Consider the following 25,397-nt stretch of genomic DNA (forward strand, 5'->3'; position numbering starts at 1 on the left):
GCTTGGTGCCAACACTAAGAATCCACTGCTCCTTGAGGCCACTTTTCCCCCCCCCCCATTTTATTGGATAGGACAGAGAAAGATTGAGAGAGGACAGGGGATAGAGAAGGAGAGAGATAGAAACCTGCAAACCTGTTTCACCACTTGTGAAGTGTCCTCCATATAGGAGGAGAGCCAGAACCTCGATCCTTGCTCCAGTTCTTGTGCTTCATACTGTGTACGCTTAACCAGGTACACCACTGCCTGCACTATGAATCCACTGCTTCTGGAGGCTACTTTTTTTCCCTTTTGCTGCCCTTGTTTTTCGTTGTTGTTATTACTGTTATTTCTGTCATTGTTGTTGGATAGGACAGAGAAATCAAGAGAGGAGGGGAAGGAGAGGAAGACAGACACCTACAGACCTGCTTCACCGCTTGTGAAGCAACCCCCCTGCAGGTGGGGAGCCAGGGACTTGAACCGGGATCCTTGCGCTGGTCCTTGACACTTCCACTATGTGCGTTTAACCTGTTGCGCTACCGCTTGGCCCTCTTAAAATACTTCTTTAACCTATGCAGGAAGATTTGATGTGAAGAAATCAATGTGAAGAGTCAGTGCTAGGCCTGATGTAATGAAGAGCAGATTTCAGTGTACCTCTGGTGTATGTGATAAACAATATCCTGAGTGAACTGGTTTCTAAAGGCATGCCTAAGTACATCTGGTGCCAGGTGTCACAATCTGCATGATTTATTTGTTGATATATTCATTTATTTAACAGATGTTTATTGAACCCTTATTATCAATATATGCAAATAGCCTTAGCCAGAAAAAAAATACTAAAAATTTATTCAAAGAAGTTTAAAAAAAAGGAAGATAAAGAAGGAACTGCCTCTCTCTTTTGAATTATTCAGATCTTCCTTTTGCATCCTCAGCAACACATCTATTACTTTATAGCTACTAGAACATTTATCAGACGATTATATGGAATCCCCGTATACCTACTCCCTCTGTTCAACTTTCAGTCAGCTGTCTTCTCTTTTTTCTGTCTAAATGATAGTAGCTATTCAATAGTTGATTACTGAATAAGTGATTTAGTACAGAGACATTTCCCTTAGAAGTAGAGCTCATAAAACAACAAGGGAGTGGTCCAGGAGGTGGCACAGTGGCTAAGGCACTAGACTCTCAAGCATGAGGTCCTGAGTTCAATTCCCAGCAGCACATGTACCAGAGTGATGTCTGGTTCTTTCTCACTCTCTCTCTCTCCTATCTTTCTCATTAATAAATAAATAAAATCTTTAAAAAAAAAAGGGAAAATATATAAATAAATATTAAAAAAAAGGGAGTCGGGCGGTAGCGCAGCGTGTTAAGCGCACATGACGCGACAGGACCAGCATAAGGATCCCGGATCGAGCCCAGCTCCCCACCTTCAGGGAAGTCGCTTCACAAGATCTTTCTCTCTCCCTCTCTGTCTTCCGCTCCTCTCTCCATTTCTCTCTGTCCTATCTAACAATGACAACATCAATAACAACAACAATAATAACTACAACAACAAAAAATAAGGGAAAATAAATAAATACATATAAAAAGTTTTTTTTAAAAAAAAGTAGCGCTCATAGATATAGATTCAGACTAGTGAGTTCAATTAATAAGGACTGAGCCACTGCCATGCTCTATGCTAGTGCTTAAGGGTACTGTGATGATGATGGCAGCTAGGAGGCTAACTTTCATAGGCAGTGACTATTGAGAACAATTATGTATATGAGGAACTGAGTACAAGTGATAAAGGCTATAGCAGTCCAGGCATGTCATTGTAAGAATTCGAGGGAATGTGAAATGGAAGGAAGGCGATGAATTTAAGTAAGTTAACTCAACAAAGATTGGTATGGTATGAAGAGTGAGGTGGTGAAGACTGAGAAGCTGGAAGTTTGGGAGTCATTCCCAGAACGGGAGAGGATGGTTGAAGTCTTGCAAGTCACTGAATTCACCAAGGAAGAGACACAACAGAAAAATAAGTCAGTTGAGGACAGAGCTGTGGTTAAGGGACAGGAAGGAAATTATGTCAAGCTATATAACTACACAAACACATCTTTTCTCCAGAGTTCCTATACTGATTTCATATTTCTGCACTAGTTAAACTAACGGGCAGATACTCATTTCTTCCCACCCACAAAGTATAGATCCAAAGCCCTATGTAGAAACTGGGAAGTTTCTCACAGAGGAGACGGTTGTTAATTTCAAAAAATATAATTCCTGTCTGAATGGTTAACAGCAAAATATTAACCTGGATAACAGATCCCTAGATAAATAACACTAAAAGGAATTTTTGGGGTTAACTGGTTGAGCCACTTAAGTGCTTGAACAATTTTACCGAAATATAGTACTTGATTCTGTTTAAAAAAATTTAAATGATCTTTATTTATTGGATAGAGACAGCCAGAAATCAAGAGGGAAGGAGGAGATAGAGGGGAGAGAGAGACAGACACCTGCAGCCCTGCTTCACCACTAACAAAGCTTTACCCCTGCAGGTGGGGACCAGGAGCTCATCCCTGGGTCTTTGCACATTGTAACATGTGCACCATTACCTGGCCCCTAAATTAAAATTCAAATGTTAAAATCTGCAATTCAGTGTTTTATAGTAAATTTTCATCTTGTATTAAAATACATATCATATAAAATTTTTATCATCTTTAAGTGCACAGGGTAGTGGCATTAAATATATTCATCATGTTGGGCAACCATCACTATTTCTAAATTTTTTCATCACTACAAACAGAACTTTTATGATAACTCTCCATTTTCTTTTCTTTTTTCTTTTTTACAATGCGATACATTAGTATTGATTAGTATCGATACAATAGTAATTTAAAAAAAAACATTTTTTATTATCTTCATTTATTTATTGGAGACAGCCAGAAATCGAGAGGGACAGGGGATAGAGAGGAAGATAGACAGAGAAACACCTGCAGCACAGCTTCACAGCTTGTGAAGTTTTCCCAAGCAAATGGGGACTGGGGACTCGAACCTGGGTCCTTGCGCATTGTAACATGTGCACTCAACCAGGTGCGCCACCACCAGGCCCACAATAGTAATTTAACTCCTGTGATAACGTCATACATTAAAAAGGACAGTAACAACAAATGTTGGTGAGGATGTGGATAAAAAGAAATCCTTCTACAGAGCTGTTCGGAATGCATATTAGTTCAGCTCCAAATGGAGAGCAGTCTAGAGAATACTCAGAATGTTAGAAATGAAACTACCCTATGGCACAGCAAGTCCTTTTCCTGGGAATACATCTTATTTATTTATGAAACAGAAAATATCGACAAAACTATAGAATGAGAGGGGTGAAATTCCACACATTTCCCACCACCAGAGTTTCATATCCCATCCCTCCATTGGAAGCTTTCTTATTCTTTATCTCTCTGGGAGCATGGACCCAGTGTCAATATGGGGTGCAGAAGGTGGGAGGTCTGGCTTCTGTAATTGCTTCTCCGATCGACATGGGCATTGACAGGTTGATCCATACTCCCAGTCTGTCCCTGATCTTTCCGGACTGGGGCAGGGCTCTGGAGAGATGGGGTTCAAGGGTACATTGGTGAGGTCATCTGTCTGGGCAAATAACTCATCACTTTCCTTTTCCCACTAATACTCTCTAGTTTACTTTCTGTTTTAGGACTTCACCTATTCTAGGTAATCCATATCTGTCAAATCACACAACCGTTGTCTTTTTGCATCAGGCCTATTTTTCTTGGTGTAGTGTTTCATACTTCAGCTTTGTGATTGAACAGTATTTTATTTTATTTTTGATAAAATGTTTTTTTCTTTATTGGAGGATTAATGGTTTACAGTTGACAGTAAAACACAGTAGTTTGTACATGTGTAACATTTCTCAGTTTTCCACAGGACACTAACCCCCCATCCTCCTCTGCCATTATGTTCTAGGACTTGAATACCCCCTCCCACCCCCCAGAGTCTTTTACTTTGATGCAATACACCAACTCCAGTCCAAGTTCTGCTTTGTGTTTTCCCTTCTTGAACACTATTTTAATGTATGGATTGACCATTAATAAATCCACGAATATTTGGGATGTTTTCACTTTTTGGCAATTAGGACTAATTCTTCTATGAATACTGGCTAGCAAATGTCTGAATCTTTGCTTTCATATGAATTGGAAAGATACCTAGGACTGAAACTACTGAGTCATACAACTCATTTCAGCCCCATAGTTTTACAGAGAGATTTACTCAGAACCTTCAAAAGGGCATACTTTGCTTTATTACTTTTTTTTTTTTTAAGACCCATCACAAACCAGTTTCTCAGAAGGAAATGCCCTATCTGTAATTTTCAGTGTCATCCGTGGGCCTGTCAAAGCATATACGGCTAATGCAAAGACTAATTTACTGAGTCAGAACTTCTGAGGCTGGACTCAGAAGTCTGAAGTTTTAACATGTTTTACTGGCAATTTTCATGCACACTTCAGCATGGGAGCTATTTGAACTTGAACGGACAATCCAATTGTACAAACGCAGATTAACTCAACCTTTTATGTTCTTGAATTATACCACAACATGACACAAGATCATCCTATTTATTTTGTTTTCTTTACTAGAAAGAGATGGAGAGGGAGTCAGGCGGTAGCGCAGCAGGTTAAGCACACGTGACGCGAAGCGCAAGGACCCGCGTAAGGATCTCGGTTCGAGCCCCTGGCTCCCCACCTGCAGGGGAGTTGCTTCACAAGTGGTGAAGCAGGTCTGTGGGTGTCTATCTTTCTCTCTCCCTCTCTGTCTTCCCCTCCTCTTTCCATTTCTCTCTGTCCTATCTAACAACGACAACATCAATAACAACAACAGTAACTACAACAACAATAAAAAACAAGGGCAACAAAAGGGAAAATAAATAAATATTTTTTAAAAAATTTAAAAATTTAAAGAAAAAAGAAAGAGATGGAGAGAAATCAAGAAGGAAAGTGAAGATAGGGAGAGAGAAAGAGATACCTACAGCACTACTTCACTGCTCATGAAGTTTTCCCCCTGCAGGTGGAAGCTGGGGCTTGAACCTAGGTCTTTGTGCATTGTAAGATGTCTATTTTATTTATTTATTATTATTATTATTTTTTTTTACCAGAGCACTGTTCAGCTCTGGCTTATGATGGTGCAGGAGACTGAACCTGGGACTTGACGAAGCCTCAGGCATGAGAGTCTGTTTGCATAGTCATTATGCGATCTACCCTGGCCAGCAGTAAAATGTCTATTCTGCTGGGTACACTACTGCCCAGCCCCCGTTTTTCATTCTTTTTATTTCAGAAAGAAAGAGAGGAAGGGAGATATACCATATCAGTCTTCCACTCTCTGTGGTGCTTTCCCCACACTGTCATGCTCCTATGTGCTGCTGCATGAACTTGGGACCTTCACTTGTGAGGTATGATTTCTACTGGATAAACTATGTCTTGGCCCTACCCTTTTCAAATAAATGTTTTAATGCAGTGCCAGGGAATGAATCCAGGACCTTGCTGTCTCCCAGTATCACTGAATCACCCTCCACCAACTTTTCCTCTTTATTTTTGAGAGTCAGAAGAGAGCAAGAGACACTACAGCATCACCCCACCATTTATGAGTCCCCCACCCCTAGTGCTGCCCATGGTGCTTCCATATGATTCCAGGGTCATACCTAGAACTTCACATAGGATATGGTGAGCACTCTGCTGGATGAGCTGTCTCCCAGCCAGAGAAAACAAGACATTTCAGAAGGATATTTGGAATGTCCATAGAAGGAATCTGTTGTTCTGAGAGGTACTCACTAAAGAGTTTTTTTTTTCCCTCTGCCTCAGGAATTTTTCTTGTTGTGAAAGTCAGATAACTTATTCTGCCATTGAGAAAAGCTAGAGAGAATAGCTCAGAGAAGATGAACTGAACACACAGCATTTTCCTAGCAGTGTTCAGATATAAAGCTGACAGTTGTGGAAGAGCCCTTCTCAGTGTGCCCTGAGCTCAAGATTGTATGTAATTGGGGTTCAGCTGCCCAGCCAGCCGATACAGAGCATCCCTTTGGCCATTGTACAACCGATGGCAACATAGGAACTGAAAAGTAAGCTTACTTCAGAGGTGGTTTAGCTTTCTCTGCTGTCAAAGTCAGATATTCTGCCATTGGGGAAAGCTAGAGAGAATAGCTCCTAGATTTGAAAATTTTATAATGAAATCATCTGAACTCAGTGATAATCCACAAGCCGAGAGGACATTCAGTGCCTGTGATGTTACCTTAGAATTGTCTTATTACTTTACTGGCCTCTTTTTTAGCAAATAACACTGTCCTCCCAGCAAAGGAATTTAAAGGCAAAAGAAACAGTTGGCTCAAGCTGTCTTTTATGTCGTTTGTCAGTTTGACATTCCTTTGTTTTGCTGCTTTCTTTTAGTTGACACACCACCCCCGCCTTATCATGCCACTGAAGCCCCAGGGACCCAGAATGGCCAACCTGTAGATGCCACAGCTGATAGTCATTTAGTGCTGCCCGTGCCTAATGGAGGTAAATGTGCAGATGATCGGCTAAATGTAGCTATTTCCCAAAAGTATTTCCTATTATTCCCTGCCCCCCCCAGAAAAGCCAAATAACTAAAAACAAAACAAAATGTGCTGGCCAGCTATTTCACTTGGTTTAAGGGGCAGATAGTGTGGCTTTACATTTTGCTTTGTACTCTTCAAACTGTAGAGGGAATCTTTTGCTTCTCATGTTGGTTATTATTACAACTACTACAATTATTATTATTTCAGCCTGATATTTATTTTAAAAATTTAAAAGTTTATTATTATTTTTTACCAGAGCACTGCTCAGGCATGACAGTCTCTTTGCATAACCAATATGCTGGGGGTAGATAGCATAGTGGTTATGCAAAGAGACTGTCATGCCTGAGGCTCCTAAATCCCAGGTTCAATTCCCCGCACCACCATAAGCCAGAGCTGAGCAGTGCTCTGGTGTTTCTCTGTGTCTTTCTCTCTCTGCATCTCTCTCAAAAATAAAATAAATAAAATACTTTTAAAACGTTTATTTTAATTAATTAATTTATTTTGGATACAGACAGAAATTGAGAAAAAGGGGAGATGAGAAAGAGATAGAGACCTACAGCATTGTTTCACTGCTTCTGAAACTTTCCTGTTGCAGGTGGGGATTGGGAGCTTCAACTTGGGGCCTTGCACTCTGTAATGTGTATGCTCAACCAGGTGTGCCACCACCCATCTCCTCAGCCTGACATTTATGTTTGTAGTTATGGATGTTCAGTGTGGAATTGGGTATTTAAAAGTTACTGGTTTTATCTCATTTGTGTTTTTACCATAGGTCTATAGTGATATCTTTCACTTAGTTTACAGTGATAATCTTAGAAATACATGCAAAATGCCACCCCATCAGCTGGGGCCCTAGTTGGGGAGTCCTGAGATTCCCAAACAGACATGATGGGCCTAGACCTCAAATAAATCCCTCTCTCCATTGTTAGCGGTCATTTCTATCATGAACAACAAAATAGACCCCTTTTTGGGCCCCCTAGGACCTTGCCCTCAACTTGGATAAACAACGGTAGAGAATGTTCCATCCACCGAAGGGAGGCTAGACAACATACTCTGTGCTACACCTGAGGAAGATGGGTTGATATCGGGGCAGCATGGACCACAGAATGTGAGCTCAGATCTACAGGGATTTAGAGGTCACATAGGCTCCTAAGCTGAATATGGCCGCCAGATTAGATCAATTTGATAGGGTTTACAATATTTATACACCTTTCCCATATTTGGGAGTACTCTCTTCCCTGATCCAGCTTTCTGTTCCTTTTTCCAGCCATGGCATCATCTCCCCATAGAATAACTTGGATTCACCTGCATATCAGATTTCAGGCTCAGGGGGGAGAAAAAAAGGAAGAAGAAGAAGAAGAAGAAAAAAAAAAAAAAACTAGCATAGCCACAGGTCCTTTGGAATATAACTAAAACATGCCTACTAGCTATCTACAAAATGGAGGACACCCCCCCCCCCAACTCTTCATCTGCACTATTCCAGCCTTTAGGTTCATGATTAGTCAACAATTTGTTTGGCTTTGTATGTTAACTTTCTTTTCAGCCACCAGGTTCCAGATACTAGCATGATGTCAACCAGACTTCCCTGGACAGACAACCCCACCAATGTGTCCTGGTGCTCCTATTCCCCAGAACCCCACCCCATGAGGGAAACAGAGAGGCAGGCTGGAAGTATGGATCGACCTGCCAATGCCCATGTTCAGCGGGGAAACAATTATAGAAGCCAGACCTTCCACCTTCTGCATCCCACAATGACCTTGGGTCCATACTCCCAGAGGGTTAAAGAATGGGAAAGCTATCGGGGGTGGGGAGGAGATATGGAGTTCTGGGGGTGGGAATTGTGTGAAGTTGTACCCTTCTTATCCTATGGTTTTGTCAGTGTTGCCTTTTTATAAATAAAATAAAATAATAAATTAAAAAAACACAAGTAAAATCTGGGGAGACAGCAGAGTGTTTACACAAAAGCCTTTAATGTCTCAGGCACCAAGGTCCCAGGTTCAGTCCTTGGACCACCACAAACTAAACCACTTCTGTGGGAAAAAAGAAAAAAAGGGAGGAGAGGAAAGGAAGAGAAAATGAAGGAAGGGAGAAAGGAAGGACAGAGATACATGTAAGTCTTTTTTTTTTTTTTTTTTAATCAAATTTCACTTGTGTCTACACCAATGTTACTCAGCTTCAATGTTCATGTCAACCAAGTGGTAATCTTGTATGATCATGAATTCTGACGTCCTAGACTGAGGTTGGACTCCATGATTCTGCATTCCCAACACACTGCCAGGCAGAGCAGAAGCTTCATGTCCAGGAACCACATGAGCAGGAAGGTTCTAAAAGAGTTTACTGGGGGCCAGGCAGTGGTGTACTTGGTTAAGTGCACACATTACAGTGTGCAAGGATCTAGGTTCAAGCCCTTGGTCCCCACCTGCAGGGGGAAAGCTTCACGAGTGGTGAAGCAGGGCTGCAGGTGTCTCTTTGTCTCTCTCCCTCTATCTTCCCCTCTCAATTTATCTGTCTCTATCCAATAATAAATAAAACATTAAAAAAGTATTTTTCAATCCAATGAAAAAAAGCTTAATAATAAATAAAAAAGAGTTTACTAGTTCAGTTTACTGAAGTGGATTCTTTTACAGTGAAGATGACATAGTAAATGAAATAATAACTCCTTAACTTATCTGTTTCGTAAATGTATATTTTAGTACATATATGAACATATGTTATGTATAAGCATGACTAGGTTATTCAAAGACAAATATAATCAGTAGTAAGAATGTGGATGATAAAGAAAGAAGTCTGAAACTTGGTTATTTGCAATTTAAATTGTAGTTATCTTAAAATATTTCTATATAATAAGTATTCTATATGTACACAAAGGAGACTGTTGATTTAGTTTTTGTGAAAACTGTGTTCCCTTAAGTAAATTAGTGTCCTAGCTGATGTTTTTTATTTGGACTTTATCATATTCAAATCATGATCATTTCATTTTAGTTTATTAAAAAAAGGATGCTCTTTGCCCCTGGGACTTAATCAGGCACATAACATTTCCTAGGTAAAGATGAGAGGTCAGCGGCCAACTTGTGTTTCCTTTATGAGTGATGAAGGTTACATTGATCAGTTCGTACCATTGCTTGCCTGCCCTGCCTACCAAAGCTAACTCGTGTATCTACAAAGACCTGGGGCCACAAGTTTGATAACCAAATGAGTTAAACACACCTTCCATTAAAATGACAAGATCACAGAGTACCACACTCTGTCTTGCAGCTAGCCTTGTGGCTCACAGCACTTGCCCAAATATTCTGGTGCAATCATGAGATGGGAAGCCTAGGCCTGATGCTAGTGATGTTCGATCTGGTTCATTTTCTTTCAGACTTCCGGCCAGTGTGCTATGAGGAGCCGCAGCACTGGTGCTCAGTTGCCTACTATGAACTGAACAACCGAGTTGGGGAAACTTTCCAGGCTTCCTCCCGAAGTGTGCTCATAGACGGATTCACAGATCCTTCGAATAACAGGAACAGATTCTGTCTTGGACTTCTTTCTAATGTTAACAGAAATTCAACAATAGAAAACACCAGGAGACACATAGGAAAGGGTAAAAGCAAATATCTCATTTCTCTCTATGTTCTTCCAAGCTGAAGTGTATGGCACTAGAAACAAGCCAGGCATTGGCCACATGACCTCTGACTGGGTGAGCTGGGAAGCAGTCCTTGGGTTACCAGTGGTGAAACACAGGGGCTGTCAGGGTCTTTGCCCCTCTACTCTGAAGTTGGCATCTTTTGGAGGGAGACTTGGTGTAGGTATTATAAAAACAGGCAAGGTGATAATATAGAAGCTGAATGAAACAGCCTGAACCATTTCATGTTGCCTAAAAATTCTAAATAAGAACTTCTGAGGAAGAGAAACCCTGGTTGGATGATTAGGTAGTAGTTAATCATCTTTACTTTTCATAAATTAATTTTTAAAAATATTTATTCCCTTTCGTTGCCCTTGTTTTATTGTTGTAGTTATTATTGTTGTTGTCATTGTTGTTGGATAGGACAGAGAGAAATGGAGAGAGGAGGGGAAGACAGAGAGGGGGAGAGAAAGAGAGACACCTGCAGACCTGCTTCACCACTTCTGAAGCGACTCCCCTGCAGGTGGGGAGTTGGGCTCGAACCAGGATCCTTATGCCGGTCCTTGTGCTTTGCGCCACCTGCGCTTAGCCCACTGTGCTACCGCCCGACTCCCTATTTATTTGTTTTTTAATGTGGAATGAAAATACTTATCATATGCCACACCAGTGATAGGTCATAATCAGCTCTGAAATATTGAAGCAAATCCCTACTCATTAGTCATCTCCTTTGCAATAGTGTGGTCAGAACTTGATGGCATCATGTTAAATGAGAAGCCAGAAAGAAAAAGACAAATACTAAGTGATCACTTATAGAACAATAAGGGAAAGCATAAGGTGAAACTTGGAGTGGGTGTGGTGCATTGCACCTAAGCAAAGGACTCTGGGGATAGAGGGAATGGAACTGGATGAATAGACATTGGGGTACTGTTGTATCTCCCAGATAAGAATCAAGGGGAAGTGAGAGGCTAAGTATATATGTGTTAAAAACTATATTGTAAAACATTAACCCCCCATGCAAAAAAAAAATCTGAAAAAAACCCTATTCATCATAAAGTGCTAAAATTTTACAATTATTTAAATATTGTAAATATTTAAAATTAAATATTTACAATTTTTAATTTACAATTAAAATTTAAATATTGTAAATATTTAAAATTTTACAGTTATTTAAATATTGAAAGTGTGTTATGTTTTCCTTACAAAAATATCTAGAAAAGTTATGTATATCCTTGTGGGAGAATTATAAGGATCTCTATAGAAGACAGAACTACACACTAAGAATACCTACATGTGACTGCACACAATAAAACACAGGTTATTTCTTGATGACTTGGTAATAATAGCCTAAGAGCCAATCCCTATAATTGGGGTTTAACATTGTGTGCTTTTTAAAAGAGTAATTTGGGGCCTGGAGGTTGTACATCTGGTTAAGCACACACATTTCCAACCGCAAGAATCCAGGTTCAAGCCCCTGGTCCCCACCTGATTGGGGGGAAGCTTAATGAGTGGCGAAGCAGTGTTGCAGGTGTCTCTTTTTCTCTCTTCCTCTGTGTCTCCCCTTCCCTTCTCAATTTCTCTTTGTCTTATCTAAATAAACAAATACTTTTTTTAAAAGAGTAGCTCAGAGGATAACCCTGCTTTCCAAATAATTAGGGAAACCAGGGGTTTGACAAGTGACGATAAGTGTGTTGTATTAAGATAACTAAGATAGGATTACATTTTCTAGAAAGGCATCACTTTATATAACCATAATCAATAGTACAATTGTTTCTGAGCATGTGTGAATTGTGCTGTAATTTAACCCTTATAATGAGCCTGTGTTGGGTTCTTGGCATGAGGTGACACTTAGAGCACAGCTGGTGCGTTTCTCTTTTGCAACTATAGGCATGTTGCATGTATCCCGTGTGGTATTTGTTATTCTCTTTGAAGGAGGTAATAGTGATAATTCCTGAGTCATTAATCCCAGTTAATGAAAATTTCTGATGATAATTAGTATATGCTCCCAAATTACTGAATTGCTATTGGTATTAGTTTTTTAAAGCTTTTTGTGAATCTTCATTTTCTTGCATATATCAGGCTCTGTAGAAGTCTAGTAATTATTCCTGTTCTGTTAGAGAAATTGTAAAAGGGTGGAAGTAGATAGCATAATGGTTATGCAAAGAGATTCTCATGCTTGAGGCTCCAAAGTCCCAGGTTCAATCCCCACACCCCCATAAACCAGAGCTAAGCAGTGCTCTGGTTAAAAAAAAAAAAAAAAAGTATACAACTAGGATTTATCAGCTCCTTGGAAAGAGGGTCTGCAATTCAAGATTCCTTTTGAGTCTACTTCCTTGCCCATAGATTTAATTTCCAGTCTCAAAATGCCTTTTTCTTATTTATTTATTTATTTATTTATTTATTTTCAAAATGCCCTTTTCTTTCTACCTTGGAACATGTGTTAAGGCTTCCTATCCCTGAAGGAAAAAAAATTGCATAGAGTGCCATACTAGTGCAGCGATTAAAGTTGATGCTGCAGAGTAGTTAATATTATGAGAAAATGTTATAGTATTTTAATAGGGGGAAAAAGCCTATAAAACATCCTGTAGGGGCTGGGGAGACAGCATAATGGTTATGCAAAAGCCTTTCAAGCCTGAGGCTCTGAGGTCCTAGGTTCAGTCCCCAGCACCACCATAAGCCAGAGCTGAGCAGTGTCCTGGTTAAAAAAATTAAAATAAATAAATAAATAAAAACATCCTGTAGAATATGACACCAACTTTGGTTTAAAAAAAAATGCATTTCAAAAATGCACCAGTTAAATAAACCCAGTGCCCTGGATTAAGTTCACATGTTACAATGCGTAAGGACCCCGGGTTCAAGCCCCCAGTCTTCACCTTCAGAGTTCCGGAAAGCTTCTAGAGTGATGAAGCAGTGCTGCAGGTGTCTTTCATTCTCTCTTGTCTTCTCTCCCTCCACTCCCCTTCCCTCTCAATTTCTGGCTGTTTCTATCCAAAAAATAGATAAAGATCATTTTAAAAAAATGAATAAAGTGGAAAATGAAAAGTTGTTTAACAAATGTTAGATTTGTTAGATTTAATGAATGTTAGATGACTTCTAGGCTCTGGATTAATTGCTGATTTTTACGACAGCTTCCGCCCCCCTCCGCCAACCTCCCCATCCTCATCCCCATTAAATTTCACTAGTGAGCCTTCTTGCATATGTGAGGGTGGGTTGAGACATAGTATATAAGCAAAAGGTGAGAGAAGCATGATGGTGCAGCACAGTCTGAGCAGCCAAATGTGTGTGTGTGGCAGAGGTGGGACATTCAGTGTTGTTCAGATGTGTCAAATTGGCACATGTATCATATTATGGAGTCAGCCTCAAGCCTTGTGTAAATAAAGTGCCCTTTCTCAGAAGAACATACTGCCATCTGCTGGCAAAGTCTTGCAATTTTTTGCACATCTTTGAGGGTCATCCTGGAGTAGCTGTGGGAACTTTATCTCGGAGGGCCCACCTCCTTGGCTGAGCTCATACCTTCGTGTGAATTTGGAATTTGTACATTTATATTATTACTTATTATACATTAAAATATTTTTTTGTCTTTAAAGTTTTCAAACACGCACAAGTAGAGTTTGGACAGTAGCTATAATAGTGGTTCACATTCTGTATCCATTTGTTTCTTCCATCCATATTTTTGTGAGTGTTTTGAAGTGAATCTCAAACTTCCTATCTTTTCTTCCATATATTTTAGGGTATATCTAATTATATAAGGAACTTCTCAAAACACTATCTCTTATACCCGGAAATGTGCACTTTTTAAAAGGTTCCAAATGATACTGGTGATCCATGGGACTCGGGTGAAATTTTTGAGTTTGTGCTTGAACATTTAGTTAGTATTCTTCCGATAGCCTTCCCCACACACACACACGCCACACACTCTGTTTTTATCTGTTTGTCTGTTGTTGTTTTTTTTATTTATTCCCTTCTGTTGTCCTTGTTGTTTTATTGTTGTAGTTATTATTGATGTCGTTGTTGTTGGGTAGGACAGAGAGAAATGGAGAGAGGAGAGGAAAACAGAGAAGGGGATAGAAAGATAGACACCTGCACACCTGCTTCACTGCCTGTGAAGCGACTCCCCTGCAGGTGGGGAGCCAGGGGATCGAACTGGGATCCTTACTTCAGTCCTTGCGCTTTGAGCCACGTGCACTTAACCCACTGCACTACTACCTGACTCCCTGTTTGTCTGTTTTTATTTATTATTGGATAGATACAGAGAGAAATTGAGAGAGGAGGGGAAGATAGAGTGGGAGAAAGACAGAGAGGCACTTGCAGCCCTGCTTTACCACTTGTGAAGCTTTCCCTCTGCAGGTGGGGTCTAGGGGCTTGAACCTGTGTCCTTATGCACTATAATGTGTGCATTTATACAGGTGTGCCACCCCCTGGCCATATATACATTTATGACAAAACCATTGGATAAGAGGGGTACAACTCCACACAGTTTCCACCACCAGAACTCCATATCCCATCCCCTCCCCTGATAGCTTTCCTATTCTTTAACCCTCTGTGAGTATGGACCCAAGGTCATTGTGGGATGCAGAAGGTGAAGGTCTGGCTTCTGTAATTGCTTCCTCGGTGAACATGGGCATTGGCAGGTCAATCCATACTCCCAGCCTGCTTCTCTCTCTTTCCCTAGTGGGGTGGGGTTCTGGGGAATAGGAGCACCAGGACACATTGGTGTTCGTCTCAAGTGCAAACCCAACCTCCTTTGCACTGGGACTGAGATCCATCCTTACCTTGGTGTCCAGAGTCCAGCCAGGTATCCACTTTCTCCTGTCTCTGATTGTATCTTTTCTCCCAGGAGCTAAGCCATTGCCAGCCTGCCCAGGTTCTTCTCTGAATTTGTTATTCTGCCAATTGTGCTGTGGTTACAGATTAGACTAATAGGATTGAAAATCATCCCCTAAGTAAAAGGCCAGGTCAGATAACAAAGATCTTATCAGTGGGACTTAATATGTTCTGGGTGGATTATCTAGTTGAAGGTCATTTCAGTCAAAGACATGCCTTTTTTTTTTTTCTGTAGCTCTTCTCCACCTGTTCTTCTTTTCCCCAAAACTGCAACCATCCCAGAGGACCCTGGTTCAAGCCCCCTCTCCCCACCAGCAGGGGAAAAGCTTTACGAGTGGTGAAGCAGTGTTGCAGGTGTTTCTCTGTATCTCTCCTCTATTTCCCCTTCCCTCTTGATTTCTGGCTGTCTCTATCCAATAAATAATTAAAGATAATAAAAAAATTAAAAATAAAAGAGAGAGAGATAAACACACACACACACACACACACACACACACACCTGTAGTACTGCTTCTTTGGGAGTTGGCAGGATTGTTAAAGGAAGGGTATTGGAATTGGCGTCTGCTTCCATTCCAAGTAACTGTGTCTCAGCCAATGCATACCATCCTTCTGCTCACTCTTCACTGCCTAAGCCTTGTATGTCAGACCAAACACCTTTCAGGGAGAAAGGCCTGGTGAATGGTGGTGAGAAGGATATGGTCAAGCAAGGCTGAGGAAAGGAAGCAGCCAGAGACAGTCTAATAAGGAGTCTGGATCGGTGAGGACATCGCCTGCATAGCTGTGCAAAGTGAGTCTGAGAAACCCCAGAGGTCTTTAAGGTCTGTTTATCAATTTTCTTTTTATTTTTAAAGTATTTTTTAAAATATTAATGAGGGGGGGGGGTCGGTCGGTAGCGCAGCAGGCTAAGCGCACGTGGCGCAGAGCTCAAGGACTGGCATAAGGATGCCGGTTCGAGCCCCCGGCTCCCCACCTGCAGGGGAGTCGCTTCACAGGCAGTGAAGCAGGTCTACAGGTGTCTCTCTTTCTCACCCCCTCTCTGTCTTCCCCTCCTCTCTCCATTTCTCTCTGTCCTACCCAGCAGCGATGACATCATCATCAACAATGATAATAACTACAACAACAAAACAACAAGGGCAACAAAAGGGAAAATAAATAATAAAAAAATATTAATGAGGGAGAAGAGGAGAGAGAATATTAGAATATCACTCTAGCATATGTGATGTTGGAGACTGAACCCAAGTCCTCATATTTTAGAATCCAATACTTTATCCACAATGCTATCTCCCATTGTATTTTCTTTCAAGTTTTAAAAATCAGTTCCTTTATTATTTATTCAGTAGAGACAGAAATTGACAGGGAAGGAGGAAGTAGACAGGGAGAGAAAGAGGGGCTGGGTGGTGGTGCACCTGGTTGAGCGCACATGTTATAATACACAAGGACCCTGGTTCAAGCCCCCAGACCCTACCCGCAGGGGAAAAGCTTTGTGAGTGGTGAAGCAGTGTTTCAGGTGTGTCTCTGTATCTCTCACTCTCTATCTCATTCTTCCCTCTTGATTTCTGGCTGTCTTTATCCAATAAATAAATATAGATAATTAAAAAAAAAGGAAAAAGAGAGAAAATCTCTCCCCCACACACACACCTGGCATTCACTTAGTGAAACTTTCCCCTGAAGACTTGAAACCAGGTTCTTGTACATTGTAGCATGTATGCTCAGCCAGCTGTACCACCACCTGGCCTCCCATTGTATTTATTGTATTTTGAGGAAATAAAAAAAAAAAGGACTATAGGTATGTTCTGGGCCATTTGTACAAACATCTTGCAACTACATGATTGTGTGTACAATCATGTGAACACCTAGTGCTGGAAGTTTACTCATGCTGAAAGGTAGAAGAAAAGCTGTTCCAGTGTTTAATTTATTCACTAGATCAGAGCTTCATTTCTTCAAACCCCAGATCCTTGCTATAAACTTATAGCAAGAATGAAGCTAAGATCCAGACATTAGGAAAGAAACAATCAGCTAAAATTTGATTTGGGCATGAAAATTACTATGAAAAGTAATGTTTTCTGTCTTTAAATTCCAAGAATGTGAGATAAAGTCTGTAGTGACATTTTGATTTTAATTCTTATGTCTGAAAACATGGCAGTAATTTCATTGTTCATAAGTTAAAAAGTAAGCATTACTTCTGTGATATATAAATGTGATAAGCTTTAAAGTGAAATAGGTCTCTGAGGTATTGAATAAGATAAATTATAGGGGGTTGGGTGGTAGTGCAGCAGGTTAAGTGCACGTGGCTCAAAGCACAAGGTCAGGTGTAAGGATCCTGGTTTGAGCCCCCGGCTCCCCACCTGCGGGGGTGGGGAGCTGTTGCTTCACAAGCAGTGAAGCAGGTCTGCAGGTGTTTATCTTTCTCTCCCTCTCTCTGTCGTCCTCTCTTCTCTCCATTTTTCTCTGTCCTATCCAACAACAACATCAATAACAACAGTAATAATAACCAGAACAATAACAACAAGGGCAACAAAAGGGAAAAAATAGCCTCCAGTAGCAGTGGATTCGTGGTGCAGGCACTGAGCCCCAGCAATAACCCTGGAGGCAAAAAAAAATAATTTATAAATGTTAATTTCATTTAAGCTTCATTTATTTCTTTTTTAATATTTATTTTATTTATTTTCCCTTTTGTTGCCCTTGTTGTTTTATTATTGTAGTTATTATTGTTGTCCTTGATGTCATCGTTGTTGGATAGAACAGAGAGATAAATGGAGAGAGGAGGAGAAGACAGAGAGGGGGAGAGAAAGACACCTGCAGACCTGCTTCACCGCATGTGAAGTGACTTCCCTGCAGGTGGGGAGCCGGGGGTTCGAACTGGGATCCTTGCACTTGCCCTTGCGCTTCAAGCCACCTGCGCTTAACCTGCTGTGTTACCGCCCCACTCCCCATTTATTATTTCTTAAGGAGTGAGTGTAGTGCACATACTTCAATAACATTTCAATGATACTGTTTCCAATTCTTAATTTTATATATGTACCTGAATACTATTTGATGTTTTCTGCATTGTGTATTACTCTGTATCCAATATTATGAGACCTTCTATTTGGACTGAATAAAATGGTACTGAGAGAGTGACAGAGAGTATGGTACACAGGGACCTTCATTTGTTGTTGGCAGTGATTATCAGCATGTGCGTAGTCCATTTATATAGTATTTCCTTGTGGTGTTGGAGAATGGACCCAGGGTCTTATGTGTGTGCTATACTACTAAGCTGCCTCTCCGTCCCAATTTGTAGCCTGTATATTAGAGTGAGGAGAGAGAGAGGGAGAGAGAGAGAGAAAGAAATGAAAAAAAGAGAGAGCTCGACCAAAGCACTGCTTGGGATTAAAACCAGGGAGGTGTGTGTGTGTGTGTGTGTGTGTGTGTGTGTTTGCAAACTGAGCTGGCTCCTCATTCCTACTATCCACTTTTACATGGAGAAAGACAGATTATAACTAAGGTCAGCGTTGGAATCACATATATGACCAGTCACTGATTGATTATATTGAAATTAACCTCAGGGCAGTCGCATGTCTTAAAGGTACAGAGGTCAATGAACAGGGAATGGCTCACACCTGAAAGCAGCACTGGTCTGAAAAGGCTGCCTTTGTCTCCTAGGTGTGCATTTATACTATGTTGGAGGAGAGGTCTATGCTGAGTGTGTGAGTGACAGCAGTATCTTTGTACAAAGCCGGAACTGCAACTACCAGCACGGCTTCCATCCAGCCACCGTCTGCAAGATCCCTAGTGGCTGCAGCCTCAAGATTTTCAACAACCAGCTCTTTGCACAGCTGCTGGCGCAGTCAGTTCACCATGGATTTGAAGTTGTTTATGAGTTAACTAAGATGTGTACTATCCGAATGAGTTTTGTTAAGGTAAGCCACGCTTGCTTTTAGATAACTGCAAAATGCAAAATACAAAAGGCACTCTTTAGTTGATGTGGCTATTATAGAAGCCAGTTCAAGAAAACAAACAAAACAGTTTTTCTTTTACCTGTTTTTAGAAACCAGTTCTTCTGTGAGTATGAACTTCCTTTTCCTTTTTTTTTTTAAATTTTTTATTTAAGAAAGGATTAATGAACAAAAACATAAGGTAGGAGGGGTACAACTCCACACAATTCCCACCACCCAATCCCCATAACCCACCCCCTCCCATGATAGCTTTCCCATTCTCTAGCCCTCTGGGAGCATGGACCCAGGGTCGTTGAGGGTTGCAGAAGGTAGAAGGTCTGGCTTCTGTAATTGCTTCCCCGCTGAACGTGGGGGTCCATACTCCCAGTCTGCCTCTCTCTTTCCCTAGTAAGGTGTGTCTCTGGGGAAGCTGAGCTCCAGGACACACTGGTGGGGTCTTCAATCCAGGGAAGCCTTGCCAGCATCCTGGTGGCATCTGGAACCTGGTGATTGAAAAGAGATTTAACATATGAAGTCAAACAATTTGTTGAGCAATCATGGATCCCAAACTTGGAATAGTGGAGAGGAAGTGTTAGGGAGGTACTCACTGCAAACTCTAGTGTACTTCTGCTTTCAGGTATATATTTTGCAGTAGTTTATGGATACTTGTGCACATAAGCTCTCTCTCACAGAAACTGGTGTATATCTAGGTTATGGGACTTTGTTAGAAAGTGAACTATCTGAGATGAAATTAGAGTGTACTATAAAAGGAAAGGTCTCACCCGAGTAATGAAGCTGAAGGGTTGTCATTCCACACGTGAAGTCTCTGGATACAGTCTGAGGTGAAGCATGTTGAGGTGGCAATCGTTGTGTTGGTTAGGTTGTGATCGGCGGATGCAATATTATTTGGTTTGGATTGGGAGATGCATACGGGAAAGTGGGCCCTATCCAAGGGTTCCAGGACTGGGGGAAGTAGGGGCTCTATAGTGGAGATTTGAGGTTCCTGCTGTCTTAGGGTTCAAAAAGACAATCGATAGTTAATATTATCATCACATTATTTGTTAATTGGGTTAACTTTGAAAAGTCCCTTTGTTATGGTTTGCTGTACAGTATCCAGTATCTTGTATATAGCTGTGCTATTGGATGCTTCTAATCTACTTGGTCTAGGCTTTTGAGAGAGTCCGCATATCAAATATATAGCCTATATATTAAAAAGATTCAGTTTGTCTTTTGAGAAACTTTGAGACATACAATTGATTTCCCCCCTCTCATATTAATTAACTACTGATTTATATGTCTACATTTTGCTAGGAGTGTACATAAACACCATTCCCACCACCAAAGGACTGTGACCCATCCCTCCCGCCCACTCCCACCCCCCACTGACCCAGGAAGCTGCATGTCTACCCCTCACCACTGGGTTTTTACTTTGGTGCCCTACTTACAATTTGGTCAGGTCCTGCTTTTAGTTTCCCTTTCAGATCTTCTTAGTCAGCTTCTGTTGATGAGTGGGATCATCCCATACTCATCTTTATCTTTCTGACTTAGTTCACTTAACATAATTCCTTCTAGCTCTGTCCAAGATGGGTCAGAGAAGGTGGGTTCATTGTTTTTGATAGCTGCATAGTATTCCATTGTGTATATATACCACAGCTTTCTCAGCCACTCATCTGTTGTTGGGCACCTGGGTTGCTTCCAGGTTTTAGCTATTATGAATTGTGCTGCTATGAACATAGGAGTACACACCTCTTTTTGGTTGGGTGTTATGGAGTCCTTGGGGTATAACCCCAGGAGAGGAATTACTGGATCATATGGAAGGTCCATGTCTAGCCTTCTGAGAGTTTTCCAGACTGCTCTCCACAGAGGCTGGACCAATTTACATTCCCACCAGCAATGTAAAAGAGTTCCTCTGTCCCCACATCCTCTCCAGCATTTGTTGCTGCTGTCCTTTTTTGATGTATGCCATTCTTACAGGAGTGAGGTGGTATCTTAGTGTTGTCTTAATTTGCATTTCTCTGACAATCAGTGACCTAGAGCAGTTTTTCATATGTTTGTTAGCCTTTTGGATCTCCTCTGAGGTGAATGTTTTGTTCATTTCCTCTGCCCATTTTTGGATGGGGTCATTTGCTTTTTTGGTGCTAAGTTTGCTGAGCTCTTTATATATTTTGGTGATTAGTTTCTTGTCTGATGTCTGGCATGTGAAGATCTTCTCCCATTCTGTGAGGGGTCTCTCTGTTTGTTTAATAGTTTCTTTGGATGTGCAGAAGCTTTTCAATTTGATGTAGTCTCATTGGTTTGTTTCTGCTTTAGTCTTCCTTGCAATTGGGTTTGATTCATCAAAGATGTCCTTGAGGTATAGGTGGGAAAGTGTTTTACCAATGTTTTCCTCTAAGTATTTGATTGTTTCTGGTCTGACATCTAGGTCTTTGATCCATTTGGAGTTGATTTTTGTTTCTGGTGAGATAAAGTGGTTCAGTTTCATTCTTCTGCATGTTTCAGCCCAGTTTTCCCAGCACCATTTATTGAAGAGAGCCTCCTTTTTCCATTTAATCCTTTGGGCCCCCTTATCAAAGATTAGATGCCCATAGGTGTTGGGATTTACTTCTGGGCTTTCAATTCTGTTCTACTGGTCTGTGTGCCTATTTTTGTTCCAGTACCATGCTGTTTTGATGATGATGGCTTTATAATATAGTTTAAGGTCTGGGAATGTGATGACTCCATTTCTGTTTCTTTTCCTTAAGATGGTTTTGGCAATTCTAGGTGTTTTCAGGTTCCAGATAAATGATTGTAGTGTTTGTTCTATTCTCTTAAAGAAGCTTGGTGGAACTTTGATGGGTACCTTTTCCTTTTTTAAAAAAAAAAAAAAAATTCTTGGGGGTCGGGCAGTAGCGTAGCGGGTTAAGCGCACGTGGCACGTGGCGCAAAGCGTACAGACCAGCATAAGGATCCCGGTTTGAGCCCCCGGCCCCTCACCTGCATGTGGGGCCGGGGGATAGCTTCACAAGAGGTGAAGCAGGTCTGCAGGTGTCTCCCCCCCCCCCCTTCGATTTCTCTCTGTCCTATCCAACAACAACATCAATGGCGACAATAATGTTAACAAGGGCAACAAAATGGGAAAAAAATGGCCTCCAGGAGCAGTGAATTTGTATTCGTAGTGAAGGCACCGAGTCCCAGCAATTACCCTGGAGGCAAAAAAAAAAATCTTATTTATTTACTACTGGACTGAGATGGAGAGAAATTGAGAGAGGAGGGAGAGAGAGGGAGAGAGACACCTTCAGCCCTGATTCACCACTCATGTAGCTTTCCCCCTGCAGGTGTGGTCCAGGGGCTTGAACCTGGGTCCTTACACACTGTAATGAGAATGCTTAACCAGCTGTGCAACAGTCTCGTCCCAGTATGAAGTCTCTTTGAAAGTCTAGCATTCATTTTAAAATCCTCATGCATATAACTTTTGGAGGAAAGACACTGCAGTTATGTGACTTCTTGTATGCAGAAGATAAAATGACAAGATAATTTTCTCAGACTTAATGCCACAGAGATTTTTCTAGCCTTCAAATTGTCAGACATTATTGCCACTCAGTTGATATTGGTGAATTTTTCCGAACAAAATAAGACTCTTTTCTCTTTAAAAATACACAGGCAAATGAAGGAGGTAATATTTATATATTCTACATGATTTATATTTACAATATTTATAAATATTGGCTCATATATAAGATAGTGTACATCAAATGCAGTTATAAAGTAAATTGGGTTTGAAATAGTATACTGGGTATGGAAGAACAGGGAACTTTTTTTTTTAACAGTGGACATTTTGTTTATGAGTATCTGTTGAATTTCTCAAATTAGATCTTATTAATGTTGATCTGAAGGTTAGATAGAGAACCAAAGAAGTTAGTGGGAACAAAAGACATCTCTGTTAGCGCTTTAACTAAAGTTAAAGGGCTCAGTTTCATCATTGTGACTTCATCTCTTGCAAATAATTCTAATATTACAGAACCTGAGCTTGTTTATCAGATTGCCTGGATATCACAGTTTTAAAAATTTTTTATATTTATTTATTTTCCCTTTTTTTGCCCCTGTTTTTTCATTGTTGTTGTAGTTATTGTTGTTGTTACTGATGTCGTTGGATAGGATAGAGAGAAATGGAGAGAGGAGAGGAAGACAGAGAGGAGGAGAGAAAGACACCTGCAGACCTGCTTCACCACTTGTGAAGCAACTCCCCTGCAGGTGGGGAGCCAGGAGCTTGAACTCGGATCCTTACTCAGGTCCTTGCACTTTACACCACCTGCTTTTAACCTGCTGTGCTACCACCTGACTCCCATAACAGTTTATAAGTTGTCACATATCCATAACAAGGAATCAGTATTATGGTTTGTTTCAGGTTTTTTCAAAGTAAAATTTTTTATTGGTCTATTGGAAAAGTCATGGTGTATTTTTGTTTTTCTGTGCAAAAATGCATCATGACTTTTCCAACAACCCAACGTCACTTTAAAATTATTGTAGACCTAACTATCCTGTTTTACTGTGCTAAAATTATGTTTAATTGTAATTCTACTTTTAGTAATTACTTTTAAAGAATTGTGACTATAGTTTCTAGGTTAAAAAATGACCTCTTAAAACCATTTCACTTTGAAGATAACAAATTAGTATTATTCAGATTTGCTATTAAAGGGTGTGTGTGAAAAAGAGAGAGAGAGAGAGAGAGGGCTCCAGTGCACACGCACATGCACACAAACTCCGAAGAATCAAACGCACGGCCTTATACATGAGAGGTTGGTGTTCTACAGTTGAGCTACAGCTCAAACCTTTAGATTTACTATTAAATTTTAAAAGCAGTTTATGTTGTAAAGTCATTAACTGCTGGGCTAGCGTGCCTCTTCCCGGGCGTGTACTCTCTGGGTTGGAGAGAATGCGACTGGAGCCAGCCTGGGCTGCTACTCATTCAGTGATGTGAGGGAGATGACTCAGGAACCAAATACATGGTGTAAGACATTGCAATATCTTTATTGATCAGAGAGCCAAGGCTTTTTAAAAGGAAGACCCAGAAGTGGCAAGTTGGAAACGGAAATGGTTAGGAAAGGGGCTGAGAAAGGCTGGAAAGGTAGGAACTTCCTTAGCAACTGTTGCAAGGGTTTTAACTGGTGGGATTAGTAATACCCTGGAGTCAGGGAGGGTCTCGAGGGTAGAAAGAAGATAGATCAAAGGAATGGAATGGGTGGGGATCTTTCAGGCAAAACAATGATTATTTAGATAGGCCGTAGTTTCAGGAATGCAGGGTGCTTTGTTAGCCCTGCTGAGCTCAACCACATCCTCACAATTTCCCAACAATTAACAAATACCTGGAAATCTTATCAAAAATTGCATTGATGCTTTAGAGCCAGCAGACAGCACTGAATCGCCATTAATGAAAAATAATTTGAATTGTATAGCTATTCTTTCTAAGTTTGTTTTCTAAAGCAATTAAAATACTTTTATTTGCTTTTTGATAGAGACTGGGAGAAACAAGGGAAGGGTAAGGTAAAGAGAGGAAGAGAGAGACCTCTAGCATTGCACCACTGTTTGTGAAGTGTCCCCCCTACAGGTGGGAACCAGGTCCTTGCACAAGGTAAAGTGTGTGCTCACCAGATGCATCACCTCCTAGCTTTCCAAGTCTGTGTTTTTTTTTTTTAATTTTTTTATATTTATTTATTCCCTTTTGTTGTCCTTGTTTTATTGTTATAGTTATTATTGATGTCGTCATTGTTGGAGAGGACAGAAAGAAATGGAGAGAGGAGGGGAAGACAGAGAGGGGGAGAGAAAGATAGACAACTGAAGACCTGCTTCACCACCTGTGAAGTGACTCCTCTGCGGGTGGGGAGCTGGGGTTCGAACTGGGATCCTTATGCCATGTGTGCTCAATCAGCTGAGCTACCACCTGGCCCCTATTTGTTTTTTCTTTTCTTGTTCTTTTTTTATATTTATTTATTTATTTATTTATTCCCTTTTGTTGCCCTTGTTATTTTATTGTTGTAGTTATTATTGATGTCATCATTGTTGGATAGGACAGAGAGAAATGGGGAGAGGAGGGGAAGACAGAAGGGGAGAGAAAGATAGACACCTGCAGACCTGCTTCACCGCTTGTGAAGCGACTCCTATGCAGATTTCTATGCAGGTGGGGAGCCGGGGGCTCGAACCAGGATCCTTGCACAGGAACGCCAGTCCTTGTACTTTGTGCCACCTGTGCTTAACCCACTGCACTACAGCCCAACTCCCTCTTTTCTTGTTCTTAATGTGGCATTGGAGATTGAACCCAAAACCTTACATATACAAGGCATTTTCTTTAACACTGACCAACCTCCCTGACCCTAAAGTGACTTTGCAAAAATATAGATCCTTAGCCAATATAACTATAGTCAGTTTAAAAGAAATTTAAAAGTTCTCATTATAAGAAAAAGATTGCAACTATTTGATGATGCTAATAACTTAATGTATTTATTATCATTTCACATTATATATGTACATCAATCACACCACTATACTACAT

At 40.7% G+C, this 25,397-nt stretch overlaps 1 protein-coding gene across 4 annotated transcripts in view; it reads left to right on the top strand.

Moving 5' to 3' along the window:
* SMAD9 (SMAD family member 9) overlaps positions 1–25,397 on the top strand; it is a 98,751-nt gene that overhangs the window by 67,822 nt on the left and 5,532 nt on the right. For 3 of the 4 annotated variants that reach the window (XM_060194923.1, XM_060194922.1, XM_060194924.1), the window contains exons 4-6: positions 6,387–6,497; positions 9,894–10,115; positions 18,600–18,856. In XM_060194923.1, the coding sequence (XP_060050906.1) occupies positions 6,387–6,497; positions 9,894–10,115; positions 18,600–18,856 (590 nt within the window). The remainder of the gene's footprint in view (positions 1–6,386; positions 6,498–9,893; positions 10,116–18,599; positions 18,857–25,397) is intronic. The other variant, XM_007526524.3, reaches the window with a different exon arrangement.

The sequence above is a fragment of the Erinaceus europaeus genome, chromosome 7, assembly GCF_950295315.1.
Source record: "Erinaceus europaeus chromosome 7, mEriEur2.1, whole genome shotgun sequence".
NCBI lineage: Eukaryota > Metazoa > Chordata > Mammalia > Eulipotyphla > Erinaceidae > Erinaceus > Erinaceus europaeus.